This window comes from Centropristis striata, chromosome 16, assembly GCF_030273125.1.
Source record: "Centropristis striata isolate RG_2023a ecotype Rhode Island chromosome 16, C.striata_1.0, whole genome shotgun sequence".
NCBI lineage: Eukaryota > Metazoa > Chordata > Actinopteri > Perciformes > Serranidae > Centropristis > Centropristis striata.
The window spans coordinates 10,775,532-10,794,572 of record NC_081532.1 but is presented as its reverse complement, the minus strand read 5'-3'; the positions used below and the strand labels follow the sequence as shown (position 1 = coordinate 10,794,572).

The 19,041-nt window shown below is 40.0% G+C and overlaps 1 protein-coding gene across 2 annotated transcripts in view; it reads left to right on the top strand.

The window, feature by feature from the left end:
* The window catches only part of fndc3ba (fibronectin type III domain containing 3Ba), a 125,569-nt gene that overhangs the window by 33,631 nt on the left and 72,897 nt on the right, over nucleotides 1–19,041 (top strand). The window contains exon 3 of one of the 2 annotated variants that reach the window (XM_059354072.1): nucleotides 450–534. In XM_059354072.1, coding sequence (XP_059210055.1) covers nucleotides 450–534 — 85 coding nt within the window. The remainder of the gene's footprint in view (nucleotides 1–449; nucleotides 535–19,041) is intronic. The other variant, XM_059354073.1, reaches the window with a different exon arrangement.

The following is a 19,041-nucleotide window of genomic DNA, read 5'->3' as shown; positions in this document are numbered from 1 at the left end:
AAATCAAAACAGTGTCACATATTTTAGCTTTTTGCGTGCGTGCCACCGGTCTGTATGTTTGTGTGATATATGCATCACTCCGTGTGTAATATGTGTGTGTACTGGTTTTAGTGGTTTCCTGCCAGTCAGTGTGGTTGAAAGAGGGATTTTTCTCAGATCAGGGTGGGTGACACAGCAGCATTGTCTCACCATTAGCTTACCTAACACCTCATTTATATGTGAGTGAACTCTGTCTGTCCGCCCTACTCTGGGATCCGATGCTTATTGTGTGTTATGTCACCTCTGCAAGCCTATTGGCTGCCCAGCAGAGAGTCTGTCCTGTTTTGTGATTGTTGAAGATGTAGGTATATTAATACGTGACAATCCCCCGCCCACCCCTAGTTTTCTTCTGAATCTTAATAAATCTCTCTGATTCGTGCTTTCTAACTGAAATGTTTGTGCACGTGTTGTTGGTACAGGTGATCCTGGTGCAGGTGAACCCGGGGGAGACGTTTACCATCCGGGCAGAGGACGGCTCACTGCAATGCATCCAGGGTCAGTCTCATCATATACTGTATTATTATGTTATTAGATTAACAAGTGGCCTGGTGGCCGCTCTGATGTGTGTCACTTTGAGAAGTATTTCCCATCACTTTAATTATATGCTGGCTGTACATGATTACATGATATTTGTTGGTTGGAAATGCAATCTAATGATTTCACAAAACCTGAACAACTATTTATTTGAACATCTATCGGAGAAACAAACAAAGACATTTTTTTCCAAGGCGTATTTATGTATTTTTTTGAAAAGATTTTAAATTCCTAGTCAGCCATTGGGCTCCATTATTTCAATTAATTATAAAAATCTAATTATTTAGATGTGAAACTAGCTTAAGATAGGGACCTAACACGGTGAATGTCATGCTAGTTTTTCTTTCTTTTGTGGTGAAAGACTGGAAGTTGAGGAGCTGACTATCAAATCGAGCATGTTGTAATCATATTGGTCAATTCAACATTAGATTTTAAGAGTTAATTACTTTCCTCAAATGAGTTTTAAATGCATAATATAATAATAATCCTGCATAATAATATGCAGGATTTTTCTAAAAAACAACAACAACAAGCCCATGCATTTAGTTATACAAAAATAACCCCTCTCAGTCATCACTTATTACCCACTATAAGTGTCTAGTACCTACAGAGACTCAGTTTGGGATAGTTCTGGGTGAGCACAAAGCTAGGAACGTAGCGGACACAATGCCAAAAACATGCAAATATGACAAGGTGAAATGCTAAGCTGACAAAGCTTGTTTTAGATGAAAAAAAAATAGGGTTTATTTTCACTTTTGTTAATGCGGGGGCAGAATAAGCCACAATTCCTGCATAGTATGCCTTTAAGTCTCCACAGAGATGTTTGCCTTTCAAAAATGTTACTAATTACTGGCTCAATAATTGTCAGCAGTTCTGTTTTAGTGTTTGATTGACAGTGTAAAAACTGCACAACAGTCCTTAATTGTAGTGTTTTTAAGGGGAGCAGTTAATAATGCAGCACCAAGGGTGAGGAAAAGGAAGTGAAGGGGAAATGCTTGCGTGTTATCGTCATATTAAAAAATACGAGTTGAAAGCGTAGTCAGTGACAGATTGGGACAGAGTGGGCAGCTACGGTCTCACTCTCTGGCTGCATCTGATATCAGGACATGAAAGTGGAAATGTAAGCCACTTAGAGGCTCTTAAAGACGGAAGGAGGTGGCACTAACACGGGAATTCCCCAGCTCTTGTGGAATCGCGTCTCACTTTGATGATGTCAGCAGAGTAAGCTGTTACTCAGAAACTTTGAAAGGGCACCTTTGTTTTCTTCTCAATCTCCCTCTGTCCGTCTGTCTGTGTCGGGCTTCTCCTCTCACTCCTTCTTTGTGAAGGTTTTCTTTGAGCGAGAGCACTTTTGGCTCCGACCTTGACTCCCCCTTGCAAAAAAAAAAAAAACCTGCCCCCCCTCACCACCCCATCCTCCATGTTGTAACTAATTACGGCCCGCCTCCTTTTCTCCGCCCGCCGTGTAATTCAATTTTTCCCTGAAATCAGTGGGATCGCCCGAGGCGGACCTGAGATACACAGATAATGTCAGATAGAAACGCTACATAATAGGTTGGACGGATGCAAAGATGTGCAGTTAACGAAGCAGTATAAAGATATGGATCAATTACTTGCATAAACATGGATAAAAGATGGATGAAATAATGCTTTGCTGCATACAGTGAATAGATTAATGGGAAACCAGACACGGCTTTTCAAAAAGACACAGCATTGACGTAGTTGGGTTGTATGTTTATTTGTGTGGGCGCTTGTGTGCACTTGCATGCAAAATTTAGCATCGAGGGCACAGTGTGTATCTGTGTGTGATGTTTTTTTTGGTGCCTTTTACTACAGTCGACGACAGTTAATTGGGCGGGTGGCTGAGGGCTCGGGGTCATGTTTGAATGCACATATTATTAATGCAGAAGGCCACACACACTCAATCTCTCGCTCTCCGTCTCTATCCGGAGGAGGTCACTGAGTTTAACGAGAGGTGGAGTGTGGCAGTGTGTTTTGATGGCGAACCGAGCACGCTCTTTAGACGGAGTATCAGTGTGATTACTGAGACCTCAGAGCCCCGGGTTTTTTCGCAGCCTTGTGTACTTGTGTGCCTACGTGTGTGTTTGCACTCTGGCGTTCTTATGTGGTCTTATCTGTGTGTGTGTGACAGGGAGCGAGATTACAGAGACCTCAGGGCACAACCAGGGACCGGGCTTTTATATAAAGTAACCTCTGTTTAGCTGCTGCACTGCGGTGCATGCATGCAAACATGCATACACACACAGGCACAGATGCTCTGCCAAGGCAGAACCAGCCTGGAGACGTCGACACAGCAGCCAAAAGAGACTCTTTCATTGGAGCCTTCAGCCTTCCTTCTCCTCTCTCTTTCTCCCTCTCCACTTCTTTTCCTCCCGACTCGCTCCTTCTTTTCCTGCCTCTACCTTGAAGCAAACCTGGAGCAGCAAAGAGATTATTGTATTTGTTGGATTGATGTTAAGTACTTCTCATTAGCCACACCACCGCTAAATGCTACTGGCTGAATTATGCTCTTTTATTTGGACTGAAAGTTTACACAGAATTGTATTAACAAATTCCATAACCTCAGGGCTCAGAAAATTCTTTCAGAACTGCTCTGTGCACAGTCGAATAAGTTGTGTTGTGCCCTGAAATGTAGAAAAGTTTTCAGTAGTTCTGTCAATTATGTTGCTGATATACTTTAACTGCCCTTTTTTAGATGCTGCTTTCTGTGTTATTTTGCATCTTAGTCTTTTCTGTTTCTTTGTGACACTTTTGTAGCAGTGAATCATCTTCCTTTAAAACCCTCCCCTGTATCATTCTGTTAATTAGCATGCACTGTGTGTGTGTGAGTGTCTACATGTCTCCGTCCTCTGTTTAAACAGACTGACCTCTCGGTGCTCCGGGGGGTCAGCTTCAACTGACCCCCACCCCCAGCGCCCTCTCACCGTCTCATCGGGCTGCTCTCATGTATGCACTCTTCTCCCTCCTTTCCCCTCCCCCTCCCAACCCCCTCTCGCCCTCCCCCACTAAGACCATTCCCCTGAGCTTTCCCACACTCACATCAAAGGACAAGACTCTAGAGGGTGTGTTAGAGCACCCTGCTATGGAATGTGTGTGTGTGTGTGTGTGTGTGTGTGTGTGTGTGTGTGTGTGTGTGCGTGTGTGCGTGTGTGCGTGTGTGCGTGTGTGCGTGTGTGTGTGTGTGTGTGTGTGTGTGTGTGTGTGTGTGTGTTTTACAAGGTTGTGTTGGTTTACTGTGTTGTTTGCTCTTTGTTGGACTTTTATGAGGGATGATGAGGCCAGGGGGTGAGCAGGAAGTTGTGTCCTGCCAGAGAGGATGTGACATCATGAGGCATGGGTGGCAGCAACCACAAGTCTCAGAGTTTTTGTACTTTGCGGGTTTGGTTGAGATTTAGGAAAGTCAACAGGTGGTTGATTTGATTTAAGGCTTAGGACACACGACACCGTCTTTTTTTTTTTTAATCTCCTGGGACATGTGAGGTGCATCGGTTGGGTGCAACCTAGCTGCCACCTTTAATTCAATTTATACAGTGCATCAAATATGCTGTATTTGACTGTCCAGGCCCTAATGTAACCTCAGGCAAGATCACTGCATGGCATAAATCCCCAATATCTTCATAAAGTTGTGTAGAGATTATTAATCTGTGCCTCATTTGGCCTCAAATTAATAATGTTGCTGCCAAAAACGTTTCTATTTCGCATGTCCATAATGTTGGCAGGTAACAAGCTACTCAATGGCTTTATTATAAATCCAACTAGCACAAAAAACATTTTCCATTCTACTAGAATGGAGTATAGGAGGAGGCTAATGAAGCACCTTGGAAAAGTGGACTGGCAAAATGTCTTTTCTTTGACATTACTGGTTTTGAATTGGTTGTTTAATAGGAAAAACTGCTTCCTCAGCTCTGTATTTGTTCACAACCCCTTAAAACTATGTAGTTAGTCTTTTTCCCCGTATCCCTGAGTTTCCTCAATGTGTTCCAGTAAACAAAAACAAACAAAATAGCTTTTACAGGCTTTTTTCTGAGATAGATAGATACTTCACCTTGTAAGAAGAATGTCTGAGCTGTAGTGTGGTTTGCAGAGGTCCGTAGCTATGGAACGAGACGGATAACGATTTCAAAAATGCCTTTATCTGTCTCTGTTTTCAAAAAGAGCTCAAGGCAGCAGTTACCAGCATACTAAAATATGTCAAAGCCTAATAATCTTACAGCGGGGACTAGTTACTCTGCTCCAAAATTAATTTCAATTGGACTGTTTCCATTCACTGTATGTCTCTCTGGGGTGTTTTGTAGGTTGTATATATTACTGTGTAATCCATGCACTTTTTCAAATGTTAATTTCATTAAAAATTGTCAAACTTGAGCTCCTTTCCTGCACAGACCGGCCTCAGTGTGTAAATGCATGAATGCTTGCATGAAAAAGTCCACTCTCACTGCTTCATTACTGCATCGGCATGATGGGAAATGTAGTCCTAAGCTCTCCTGCAGCCCAGTTACTCAAAGCCATTTTTCCCCCACAAACAATGGTCATGGTGGACGCTGCCAGTGTGACCTCAGTGTTGTGGTCTCTGCTACAGCTGTGTGCACATGTTTCTTTACATGTGTGTCATCTGGACAGAGCAGAGTGTGAATCATGTCACGGTCTGCCTCGTGTTTTATGAGCAGATGTGTGTTGTTTGTTTGCTCTCCCTCATTGTTACTCTCTCTCTGCCTCTCTGTGGGTACATCCTAATTCTGTTATTTCATATCTCTGCGCTCCTGGAATCGATCGGTCATTAAGGACGTTCCACTTACCTTATTTCTGCCCGGCGTTGCTTAGATGGAGGATACACAAGAGTATCATGGGCAGAAGTCTTTTATCCGTCAAATACTCCCCATAGAAATCGTGTGATTAATTGGATGCTGCTCTGAAATCACATCCACACAACACTGCAATTTTATGAAATTACTGATGTGGAAAGACAAACATGAATAGAAGTATTTTCAGCGACTCAGGTTGCATATTATTCCATTTTTTTAAGGATTGAAAATGACACAAATACAATTTTATCAAAGTATTCTTTTATGGGTTGAGAAAATTGTCTTTATTCTGAATAAAACAATTGGAATATCAACTGTTCACATTATAAAACAGGCCTGTTCTTATTAGATTCTATTGGTTTCTTATTCATCAAGTAGTAAAAGTTGGCTGAATATACGTGTAGTATTCTTGCACTAGTCATAGTAATGGCCTATTGGCATCATTTCCACACTGATAGTGCAGAGAATCAATGTATAAGCCAGAGGTGACTTGAGTTGTAATGTGAGCTATTTTCCTTTTGTACAAAATGGCTAGGCTTCTAAATTGTTATTTCACATTAAGAGGCATCATCATAATTTGACATTATTAAATAATGCATTTTTAAGTGAGAACAAATTGATAAATGCTGATTCAAGACACGAACATTTGATCTGTAACTGACGTCAATTCAGATGATTCGTGTTAACGCATTTAGCCCCACCTTGCATCTCTTCCTCGCTTCTTAAACGGGAAGAACTAAGAGACACGAGGAGAAGATGAAGGGAATTGGGATGTACCCTGTGTTTTTCTTCCCTTTCATCATCCAGCCCGTTTGCCTGTCCCTTTCTCTATTTTTGTCTCACTTCGTTTGCCTAAGTTTCTCCCCGCTTCGCTGTTGTTTTTGGATGGACGATGCTGATGTTCCTCTTGCTGGTTTCACTGCATCACCACACAAGCACGCCGAGCTACTCTTTTGCCAGTCTTCTCCCAAAGTGTGCACTTTTACACTTTGAGCTCTTTGATGTAAATGGAAATAGCTGGTTGAGAGAAATATGGTGGAAAGTCTTGCGGCCTGTGTTTACACCGAGCCAGATGGCTCTAAACAAGCTGGGGGAGAAGACACAAATACAATTTTCTCAGAAGGGCTTAATTTAGAGTACTGTTTCCGACGGTCCCGCTGCTGCTTGTAACCAGAGGTGGTTGTTTTGGAACTTTTAAAAAAATGCTGTAAAACCCACCCGTATGGGACGACGTGACAGTCAAAACGGATTAGGACAGAAAGTGACTGTGCAAGTGGAAGACAGCTGACTGATGGCTGTTTTCCTGTTGGCCTGACAGCTGAAAGGATTTACAGTATGTGTGTTGAAATGAACATAACTGAAGCTGTTATTTTGTTAAATTAAAAGAAAGTATTCTTCATCCCAATTGTACAAAGAAATGTGTGCAAAACGTGTACTCGTGTGTCTCTTTGTTTGTGTGCGTGTGTGTGTAAATGGGTGTTGTTAGAAAAATTGCATGAGGAAACCTTGAAAATTGATAATCTGTCACCGACAGAAAAAATCTGTCACCAACAGAAAAAACCTCACCATTTTTCTGCGCATTCTTTGATGGGGAAATGAAGAGCTGGAGACGTCCAAGTTTCTCAGTTTAACAAAAGTTTTATTACAATACGTCAAAAAATGTGCACTTTACAGAGATCTCCGGGTTCAAAATTAACTCATGTCCCTGAATACAAACAGACGTGTTTCAGTTCGTGAACTCTGAACCACGTCTCCCTCCCTGGAACCCATTAAAATAACCTTACAATTGTTTACAAAACATGCTGGTTGATTTCTTCCAGGAAGTCCCGCCTTCATGATCGCTGATTCGCCAGTCTTCTTTCATACCGTCACACATCAGGCCACCTGGGCAATACAATCACTGCTTCCCATAACAAAGCCTTGTGGCCTGCTAACAAACTTGTTATGACGAACATACTGCCTTATTATGTTCTACAGAAATATAACAACTATTCTTCAGAGTTCTACAAGTTCTTTTAAAGGTTAAAAAATATAAGACAGACAATACTATTTTTTTGTGATTATAGAATCTTAATTAGTTTAAGCAAATGGAATATATGTAATTAAAGTAATCATAGTTTTCTACATCAATATTAACACACAAACACAATCAATGTATCAAAATCATATTACCTGATTAATATAAATGCATAGAGATATTTATTACAGTCAAGGTTTGACCTTTGATAGTGACCTGCGTCAGAACAGAGAACAGAGACAGAGAACAGAGAAATAAAGCATAAAATCACATACCAATATAGAAAATAATCAATTATTTTAACAATTCCCTCTTTTGGCCTAACATTCATTAGGCCAACTCAAACAAAATTATGAATAGTAGCAATATCAGTGAGCAGCAAAGCATTTCAGAGTGGATTAATGTCATTTGATATGGGGAAAGGGATTTACCTTGGTTACCATGGAGATGCAAAACACAGACAGAACAGATATGAGAAATACACACAACACACAACACCACTATGCTTGTGTCATCAATATGTCAATTTCTGTACATAATATAGTAATATTACCACCGTCCACTCTCCCCCTCGGCTCCAGGTGACACAACAGGAAGCACTATAAAGAGAGATAGCAGAGCCAACAGAACAACACAACACAGCCGTTCCAAAACAATCTTTCTGTACCCCTTTATCAAAAATGTTTTGCAGTATATAATGTCAAAAACAATTGATTATATGAATATGATTTTTTCATGAATGTATGATTCTCACAGCTCTTTTTTAACCTGATATGGACTTGCCCAACATGGTTCTGTCCACTTCCTGTTGATGACCTTCAGCCACACACACTCAGAGAGTCTTACACTCTTACCCGAGCTTTTTTCTGTCTGGAGCTGTCATGTCTCCTGGACCTGTGTGGACAGGAGGCTTCCAGTGCAGTTAATGTACAGCAAAAGGACACATGATCCAACCGTGGTAAATCCAGGGGCACCCCCCTTTCACCCACAGTGGCTGGCCCTTTAAAACATTTACTGTAGAATAGTGAAGCACACTCAGTGGAAATGAAACCAAAATGTAACAAAATATCTCAGTACACTGATAACTGAATCAGTATCGGAGAATAAATTGCATGAAATGTTGGGGCAAGAATATAAATTCAGGCAGATTGTGAGTTCAAACATCCAAAAAAAAAATTTTTTTAATTACATACAGTTCGTAGCAAGCAAGTTGCCCAATCTTTTCTTCTCTTGTCAACACATACTAATACCTTCTTTTTTGTCTCTCTTCCCCTACGTACTCTTTTCCATCTATTACACTCACTTGATTTCAACCACCTGTCATCTATCTTTTAGCAAGATATCACATCAACTTACACAGTAAGTTGAGCAACTTTCGTTAACAATCTATATCAGTTCCAAAACATAACTTTGACCAATGGGGTAAAAACAGACTGCATTTAAAACGGCTGCAATTTGCTATATAAATATATATTTGCAATATAATGAATGGACAAAATTTAAACATGCTGACGGGACTTCTGATAAATCCCCCCTCTTTTATTTTTTAATTTTTAATTTTTTTAACTGGCCTTCAAGACAAGTTTCACTCTGTCTTTTATAATTTTGTCACCAACGTCAAGGCCAAAATGTTGTGCTATTTTTAACAGCTGCTTTTTTGTGCAGAAAGCCAACAAGCTCCACTGAAAGGAGAAATAAAAAATAAAGAACAAAATAAAAATAAAAAATAACTCATCAACACTTGTCATACTTGGGTGTGTGCAAAAAATCAATACACAACCAGCCAAACACTATGGCCTAGACAGTAAACAATGCTCCCCTCTAGCGGACTACCTGACCATTACTATCTAGCTAATCTAACCCTAGTCTTCATGTGGTGACCAGCGGCGGGTATTTAAACACTGAAACTCATGGCGAGGTGAAGCAACCAGAACTGGTCAACCTCCCCTTGACCATGATGTGCTCCCGAGACAAATGCTCTAACCAGAGCCACCACAGCACTAGTAAAACAAAAAATAAGACCAAACCCAAAGGGGTAACGCCACTTGGCCTCACAGGGGAACATTTGTTTACATTACAGTAACATTCTGCACACCAGTAAATTATAATTATACTACGCTTCCACACAGAGCAGGAAAAAAACAAAACAAAAACTCCTCCACCCAAAACACAACTCATAAAGGAAAACAAAAAAACATAAACCAAAGATAAAAGTCAGAATAGGTGAGTGAGTGTAACTGTTAATTTGAAAAGAAAAATGTTATGTCTCCATAAACAAAACAATCAGGCCTGAAGGAGAGAACAACACCAGGCAACCTTGGAGCCTCTGTCTCTCTGCCTGCTTCTCTCTTTTCTCTCTCAACACTGAAAATAACTCAAAAGATTTACTTAAAAAATATATTGTCAGTATTTGCACACAAATGATTTCAGTAAAATGTAATGCTGGAATATCAAGTAACACTCACTTGCAAGTATCAAGTAAATTTTACATTCCATAAAACATAACAGTTCTGAAGATATTAAGTAACATTTACTTAATTCCATTCAAGTTTTAAATTATATTTATTTAACCAAATTAAGTAAAGTCTATTTGTTTTTTCATAAACAAGAACATCATTTTACTCAAAAATGTAAGAACACTTTATATATCTGTACATTGTAAAAACAAAAAACAATAGCTACTCAATAAAAAATGAGGCAACAGTTTGCACGCAAGGAAGTGCCTGTCAATTAGAAACAGACAAAATTATCTTGATTTAGAATTACATACACATAAAGATTATATTTAATATGATCAAAATAAGTAGAATACTTCTCAAACATTTTTATATTTAAAGTTACTTAAACAACTGCCTCAAAATCAAGGACACATTTATATTGAATACATTTTATCAAATATATTAAGTAAAACAAAGTGACTACAGAACAAGTCAATCAATCACCTTTGACTTTGTAAAAATAAAATACAATAAAAACTGAGCAGGTAAAATTTTAACCAAAATAGAAACTGGCAAAGCTGTTTTACTGGACATGAATATTTCATTAGATTGTGCAGGTGTCCCAATTATTTTGTACTTATTACAGATCTGGAATAGTACTTTTTAAATATGTAGTGAAAACTTATCACCCTCTTTCAACATTCATTACAGAAATCACACACTCAGACACGCTCAAAAACGTTTCACTCACACAGACATGCTCAAAACAACTTCTGGGGGAAGGTCAAGACAGAAACAGTCTCTTAAACTTTGAGCAGTGGTGTAAGGATTATTCATACCCTTATTTAAATGGAAAAACAACCAAACAAACAAACAAAAACAAATTTTTTTTTACACGTACTGCATTAAAATTTGTACTAACAGTAAATTAAAGATGTATCTCCAGCAAAAGGAATTTAAAGTAAGACTTAGTATATTTTTAAAAGAAAAATATCCAAATTTTAAGTACAAGCAGGGTAGTGACTGGCCTTGACCAGTGTGTGGATACTTCCACCTATATTTTTGTATGTATAACACATAGTAATGTAGTATTTAAACTTATTATCACCATTATTAACCTACACCACCTGATACCATCCCCCACACTCACACCCACGCAGCACACACTTTTCATCTCACACACCTATTTTCATCCCTATATTGAGTGAAGACATGCTCTTTAAATTTGACTTTGAAGTGTTTAATTCTTCACACATCCCATTCCAAAATTTTTACTCCACTGAATTAGATGCCGAACCTTTTTCTTTCTATGATATATATGTTCAGATAAATTACTTTGCTACACATGCTGCTGAGTCACAGATTGTATTGGACGCATTGCCCCGTGTTATGAACCAGACTGAGAAGCTTCTACAACATTTAAAAGAAATGTTGCGCTCAGACACTTGGAGTTAACTCAGTTCGCACACAGTTTTAAATACAATCTTGACAGAGTCATCAATTGTTAAAACAAACCTCCCACAATACCAACAGACAATTCTCAGAGTAGACACACCAGACGTGTAATCTTTAAATTCACTCTATGAGAAAAAGACCCAGCCCATACATTTCAACCCTTCATTAATCACTCTGATTGATTATTATATAAACACACATGTTAATAAAACTTCTTGATTAGAACAGTCTTAATTCAAACATTTTGATTGGAATATTGATTGGAGAAATACAGCGAGACACTTTGCCTCCTGATTTTTGGCCGGATTTTCTAAAAAGAAAATCCCCCTTTAAAATCAACACAGAGAACCGTATTCTCTGTCTTCAGGCTGGATTAAAATCACGTAATCCACCTTTTCTGCAGTTTATACAGCGGACTCCAAACGTCGGATCCCTGTTTTCGGCGAGACACCCCGGTCCCCCTTTACATCAAAAGGCCTTACAGCGGGACCGTTATCCCCTGTCTTCGAGCTGGACAGTCGTATGCCCCCTCTTTCTTCTATTTTTATTTTATTCTATTTTAATTTTTTATTAAAATAAAATGTTTATTTGTTTTATTTATTTTTTTATTATTTTTATTATTTTTTATAAGTCAATAAATCTTCTTGACGTATTGTATTTCTAACTATGACATCTGTTTTCTATTGACAACAACTCAATTTTGCAATTAGGCCAATTTGCACAGATTTTATTAAAAAGGTTTGTGCTCACCTTCCTTTTTTAGGGTACCCTGCTGTTGTCAACAAAGTCTGGATGTCAGTGGTATCAGCAATAATTCAGGCTGTTATCTATTTCCAAAGAGAATTACAGGTTAAATTTCAGATCAAGCATGTATAAAAAATTAATTTTAATACTCACGTCCTCCAGCTTCCATTCCCCATCACGTCGGGGTCACCAATTGTTAGAAAAATTGCATGAGGAAACCTTGAAAATTGATAATCTGTCACCGACAGAAAAAATCTGTCACCAACAGAAAAAACCTCACCATTTTTCTGCGCATTCTTTGATGGGGAAATGAAGAGCTGGAGACGTCCAAGTTTCTCAGTTTAACAAAAGTTTTATTACAATACGTCAAAAAATGTGCACTTTACAGAGATCTCCGGGTTCAAAATTAACTCATGTCCCTGAATACAAACAGACGTGTTTCAGTTCGTGAACTCTGAACCACGTCTCCCTCCCTGGAACCCATTAAAATAACCTTACAATTGTTTACAAAACATGCTGGTTGATTTCTTCCAGGAAGTCCCGCCTTCATGATCGCTGATTCGCCAGTCTTCTTTCATACCGTCACACATCAGGCCACCTGGGCAATACAATCACTGCTTCCCATAACAAAGCCTTGTGGCCTGCTAACAAACTTGTTATGACGAACATACTGCCTTATTATGTTCTACAGAAATATAACAACTATTCTTCAGAGTTCTACAAGTTCTTTTAAAGGTTAAAAAATATAAGACAGACAATACTATTTTTTTGTGATTATAGAATCTTAATTAGTTTAAGCAAATGGAATATATGTAATTAAAGTAATCATAGTTTTCTACATCAATATTAACACACAAACACAATCAATGTATCAAAATCATATTACCTGATTAATATAAATGCATAGAGATATTTATTACAGTCAAGGTTTGACCTTTGATAGTGACCTGCGTCAGAACAGAGAACAGAGACAGAGAACAGAGAAATAAAGCATAAAATCACATACCAATATAGAAAATAATCAATTATTTTAACAGTGTGAGTAGACAAATGAATGAGCGTGCTGTTATTGTTATGCCACTTGCTTTTAGCCCCAGGCATAATGAATCCCATAACCAATTAAATGTCTATTACATATTTATTCAGTGCTTTAAATGGCAGTCTTTGTGTGTATGTGGCCCTACCAGACATGATTTAGTTCACCATTATGTTGTTAATGTTATATTCTGACTGGCTTATCTCAACGCGGTCCAGTAAAAACAATGTATGTCCAAAATGACAATTTTCCAAGAGCTGAGAAAAACAGGCCTGTTTTCCAATATTGGATAAGAAGTAGATATTCCAATAGTTTTTTCTAAGTTTTGTTTAACCGAAGAAGGTTATCATTCCGGAATGCGCTTTATGGAGGAGCAGCAAAAGTTTGGTAGCTTCCTGTTCACACTGGACACAGCGGACTTCAAATACAACTCTGAGTCCTGCCACATCCACAAGTACTTGGACGACACTGATATTGTGGCGTGTATCAGGAATGGACAGGAATCTGAATATAGGGATCTGATAAAAGCCTTCAGTGACTGGAGTCACAAGAACTATCTCCTACTGAACACCTCAAAGACTAAGGAAATTATCATAGATTTCTGCAGGTTCAAGCCCCCTCTTCAGCCAGTGAATACCTGTGGGGTGGACATCAAGTGCTGCCAAGTTATAAGTATCTAGGTGTATACCTGGATAATATGTTGGACTGGTCCCTAAACACAGACGCTCTCTACAAAAAGGGGCAGAGCCTCCTCTTTTTCTTAAGGAAGCTCAAATCTCTGGACATCCATAGTGAGATGCTGCAGATGTTTTATCAGTCTGTGGTGGTAGTGTGTTGTTTTATGCTGCAGTCTGCTGGGGAGGCAGCATCAGACACAGAGATGAAGGCGGTTGGACAGACTGGTCTAAAGAGCTGGTTCTGTGGTTGGAGCCAGGTTGGACACACTGGAGGAGGTGGTGGAGAGATGACCTGTCAAGATGTTCGAGGCCATCCTGAAATACCCAGATCGTCCGCTACACAAAACCTTTATGGACCAAAAAAACAGCAGTGGACGGCTCCTCTCTCTCTGTTGCAGGACGGAGAGATACAAAAGATCCTCTGCTCCTACAGCCATCAGGCCGTCTCATTCTTCAAGAGATTCTACCAGACTAACTGAATTTCCCCTTGGGGATGAGTAAAGAAATTTTGATTTGATTTTTTGAAAAACTCACTTGATGGTATTATCCAAAGTTGGAAAGCCTGTCACATAAAGATATATAAATAAATAAATTTAAAAAACACACTGTTTCCACATTTGAATCCCCAATACCTGCTCTTCACCATCTAGACCTCACAACGAATGTTTTCTTTAAAATTTCAACCGTTTATCATTGACAGAAACTGTCAAAATAGAAATTATTGTTGGATTTTCCTTGAACAAATCATATGTGACCAATGCTTCCAACAGCAAAAAAAGACCAAATAATACCTTAAAATATTGATGTTTCATCAAAATCACTTTATTCTACATAAATAACACCAGATTCGGTAAAAAACAAACAAACAAAATAACATTCAATTCTGCACTGGGAAGCTATGAAAGACTCAGCTGACACCAACAGTCATGTGACAAATATTCTGGAATTAACAGCATCCATGTACACAGACCAGAGAGGAGAGGACAAGACAGGTTGTTGGTAGAGGTTGTGATAAATGTAAGCAATTCAGTCAAAGTAAAAGTTCAAAATGTTTGTGTTTGTAGATTGAATTTTGTTGGAATTTTTCTAAAATAAATGATCAAAGAAATTTAATTGGCATTTTTTCATGATTTAGGGCATTCTAACTCTGTTTTACTGCACAAAAGACATTTTAAAATTCTCCTTACTTCTAGCCATGATTGAGTTGTTTCCAAAGACGAGGAGGACTTTTAAGTTGCAGTGAAAAACGAGGCCACAGTGAATAAAGTGTGAAAGGAGCAAAAAACACCCTGAAACTGCTCTGGGTTCAGAGATTTAACAAGCCAACCGTCATATTTAAATCTCCCAGTACTCTCATGTTGTCTGTCAGACCAGGAAACCATATCAAAAGTTTTGCTTCAGCAAGCATTAATGCGCAGACATTGAAGTCTCAGTCTTGAAGAGCTAACACTACTGTAGATTTTTTTTCTCTTCCCTCTGTTTAAAATAGGTTCAAGTTGACGACTGCTGACTCTGTATTTATGGAATATGCTTTGCTGGAAAAAAGGCTAATGGGATGGGTGGAGAGAGATCACATTATAAAGAAATGTGTGTGCGTGTGTGTTGCATGTTGGGGTGCATGCATGCATCTGTAGGTGTGCAGCCAGCCAGACCTTTCTGCAGTTGCTAGTTTTTATGCCCTCGGGCCAACTGTAAAACTAGTCCTGGAGGTGTGTTTAGTGTGAAGGAGTGTGTTTTAATTTTGTGTTATGTCTCATTGGATTTGGGAAAGTGGTCACCAAGGGAACGGACTCTCACTCCAGGTGGTGTGTAATGGAATGTGGTCCCTCTGGGCACAGTGTGTGTGTGTGCGCGTGTGTATGTGTGTGTGTGGCATACCTGTCTCTTTCTTTTTCCAGCATTTTCCACTCAAATGTGTTTTGTAAGGAACAAAAGGACAGAGAGGATTGGTTTGGTTCATTTGGCAAATGGTAGTTAAGAGCTTGACTTTAGTGCGTGTGTGTGTGTGTGTGTGAGAGAGAGTTTATTGTTGTTGTATGCCCTGCCCAGCGCTCACTTCTAAACTCAATGCCCTCACACAGTAGGGCATGAGGAGGCAGAAGGAGGAAGGGAGGGAGGAAGAAATGGAGTGGAAATGAAACGATAGAATGCAGGAAGGTAAATAAAGGAAGGGAGACGGAGAGAAGAAAGAGGAATAGAGTGAGAGTGAGAGAATCAGACGCTGCATGTCTGGTCGTGTCTGCTGCCATGCATTCCGGGCGAGGCCACTTCCTCTACGCGATGACCCCAGCCACCCCTGCGCTGCTGACTTGGTCTGGTCTGCCAGCTCCTGGGAAGACTTTATTTGCAGTTGGGACCGGTCCACTTAGGGCTACACGGGGTGGGAGGGGTTTGGGGAGGGTTGGGGAGGGCAAAAAGTGGGAAAAACTCTGGAGAATACTGTGTCTGTCTTCGTATGTAAGCCTGTGTGAAAGTGGATGTGTGTGTGAACAGCAGCTGTGTAGAAGAGAGAGCTTGCAGAATTTTCCAGAGAGAGAAAGAAAGAGAGCTTTTCCAGGGATGAAATTTTTGGCTCCCTTGAAGCTCAGGGTACAGCTGGAGCACTTCTCCCTCCCTCCGCCCTCATTCCCTCCACCTTTCTCTCTCTTTCCAACCTCCTTCACTTCCTCCCTTGCTTCCCTGTCTCTCCTTCTCTCTGTGTTTCTATCTTGTAGTATTTCTTAACTACCTCCAGCTTAAGTCTTGATGATTTTCATGCTGTTTTTAAAAAACTGACTGACGTTCATCATAACACTCAAGGGCCCTTTAACAATGTTGAATTCTGTCCACATGTTGCTCATGCAGCTTTTCAGATTAGTTTCATTTAGATTGGTTGAAAGTTTATAGGTCACATGGGACTGTCGTAGCTGGGAATCGGGTTTAAAAGGAATAAATGAGCCTTGGTTCCTGAGGCCTCCTGCACAGCTGCATATAATACACATGTGCTTGTTTACATCATGTGTGTTTAGATTTCACAGGGAAGCCCCTCTTCTTCTTTTTTTTTTTTCTTTTGCTGTGATCTGGTTGGATGAGGGAGAAGTGTGTGTCAGTCAATGGGACCGCCCAAGCACGGAGGCCGAGGAATGATCGGAGGAACTGGTTAGATATTGGTCGAAATATCTGCACTTCCTTCCTTGTCTGATGGCACAGCAACCATGGGACATGCACATAAACACACACACACACAAGCAGTGGAATTCAGAGATGGGGAGTGGGGGGAAAGTCCCTGCTAATCTAGGACTTCCAGTCTTGCCTTCTTTCTTTCTACTAAGATTCACACGACTTCTCTTCTCTTCTCTTCTCTTCTCTTCTCTTCTCTTCTCTTCTCTTCTCTTCTCTTCTCTTCTCTTCTCTTCTCTTCTCTTCTCTTCTCTTCTCTTCTCTTCTCTTCTCTTCTCTTCTCTCCTCTTCTCTTCCTCCCTACACGCACTTTCTCTGCTTCTCTGCCGTGGACACAAACTCGATGCTGTTCAGATTGTGACTCATGCACCAGAAATGCCTTGCATTAACATGTGGAGAGATAGAAGGAGGAAAGTGAGGGGAGGACGGGAAAGGAGGAGGAGGAGGAGGAGGACAAGAAGAGAGCGAGGGGGACACACAGCTGGGCACAAATGTAGCAGGTTGCGCACAGAGAGGAAAGAATTAGTAGAAATGACTGAAACCATTGCTTTCCTTTAGTGGGTCAAGGTTTGAGAATGTGTTTCATCGTGAGGATTCGAGGCGGTGAGAGAAAGAAGGGAGGGAGAGCAGGAAATGATTGTTAGACTCTGGGTCTGTTTACACACCAACAGCTGTTGCACTTCTTTGCTCTCTCTCCTTCTAGACATGTAGAGCTGATTAGGGAATGGATACAATGAGTCATCAGTGTCTGGATTGTGTATATTTGCATGCTTGCACATGTATGTCAGGGGTCTGCGCGTGTTCACATGCATGAACGGCAAGAGTGATAAGTGTCCTCTCTGCAGCGTGTGTTGCATGGTTACCAATCCCAAAACAATTCCATCTGCAAGCCCCGAGAATAGCCTCATGTGATAATAGTGGAAAAGATCTTAGCGGGGTGTTTGTGTGTGTGTTCGGAGTTGTTATGTCTGGATTTGTTTCCCATTTAGTTGCATGTTGTTTGTGCCGAGGTGACCGTGATTTCTGTCAGTGTAAACTATTCAAATGTCAGAGCGTTCCACAAGTCAAGTGTGTATGAACAACCGTGTGTGTGTCCATGTCAGCGTGACATTTTAGAGCTTTATGCACATTTGCACAGGTGTTAATCCGGGCATTTGTCTGCGGTTCTTAAAATGTGTTTGTCTTGGTGTGTGTGAGGCACGTACATCTGTGTCAAATGTGTGTGTATGTGTGTTGAGATCTTGAGAACAAAGCACGGCTGGGCTCAGCGTCCCTCCAGACGTTACGTTGCTCTCCTCTGGAGCAGACCCAGCAGCAGAAGTAGGTCGGCCGACAGCACCCCTCCTTTGGGTGGGGGGGAAGAACTGGAGAGGGAGATCTTGGGCTGGGTGGAGGTATGGGCTGGCACCCAAGCTACAAGCTGAACACTAAACAGATCTGGGCTTGTATGCTTAAGGACCGTTTACACAGCGATCAGGACAGGATAAGATGCAGATGTTAAGATCGCATTCTAAGAAATTTAACCCTTGGAAATCACTTGAAAAGTTTATTTTCCCTTTATGAGAGTCATTTAGAGGAAAAAGTGTCACTGAAAATGATCCAAAAGAAACTTAGGATATTTGTTGAAGAGTTCTTCAATGATTGTATCATCTCGCTGTTGTGTGTCTAAGTAATGATCCTAATGTGTTAAGTTTTTTTTCTTCATAAAATGGGTTTATCACATTTGGGGACAAAGCTCTCCATCTGGAATTAAATCATTTTCAAAAATTAAAAAAAAGAAAGAAGTGTGAAGATTATAATAACTTGCACATGTTTTCCAAGGCTCTGGGGCTATTGAGTGTTAAACACTTAAAGCGCTGCTGCTGTCTTGGCCAGTTCTCCCTTGTAAAAAAACAAAACAAAAAAAACTTGAACTCATTGGGACTAATCTGGATAAATACAGTTTATATAAACAATCTAAAGGTAATAAATAAAGTTTAAAAGATGCCAACGTCCCGAGGAACTCCTGGAGACTGGCACAGATCTGGAGAGAGGAAACACTTGTGACTTGCGATATAAGCATTACAAAAATTATAATCCTATTCAGATTTATTCCAATATGATGTTTCCAAAACGACTC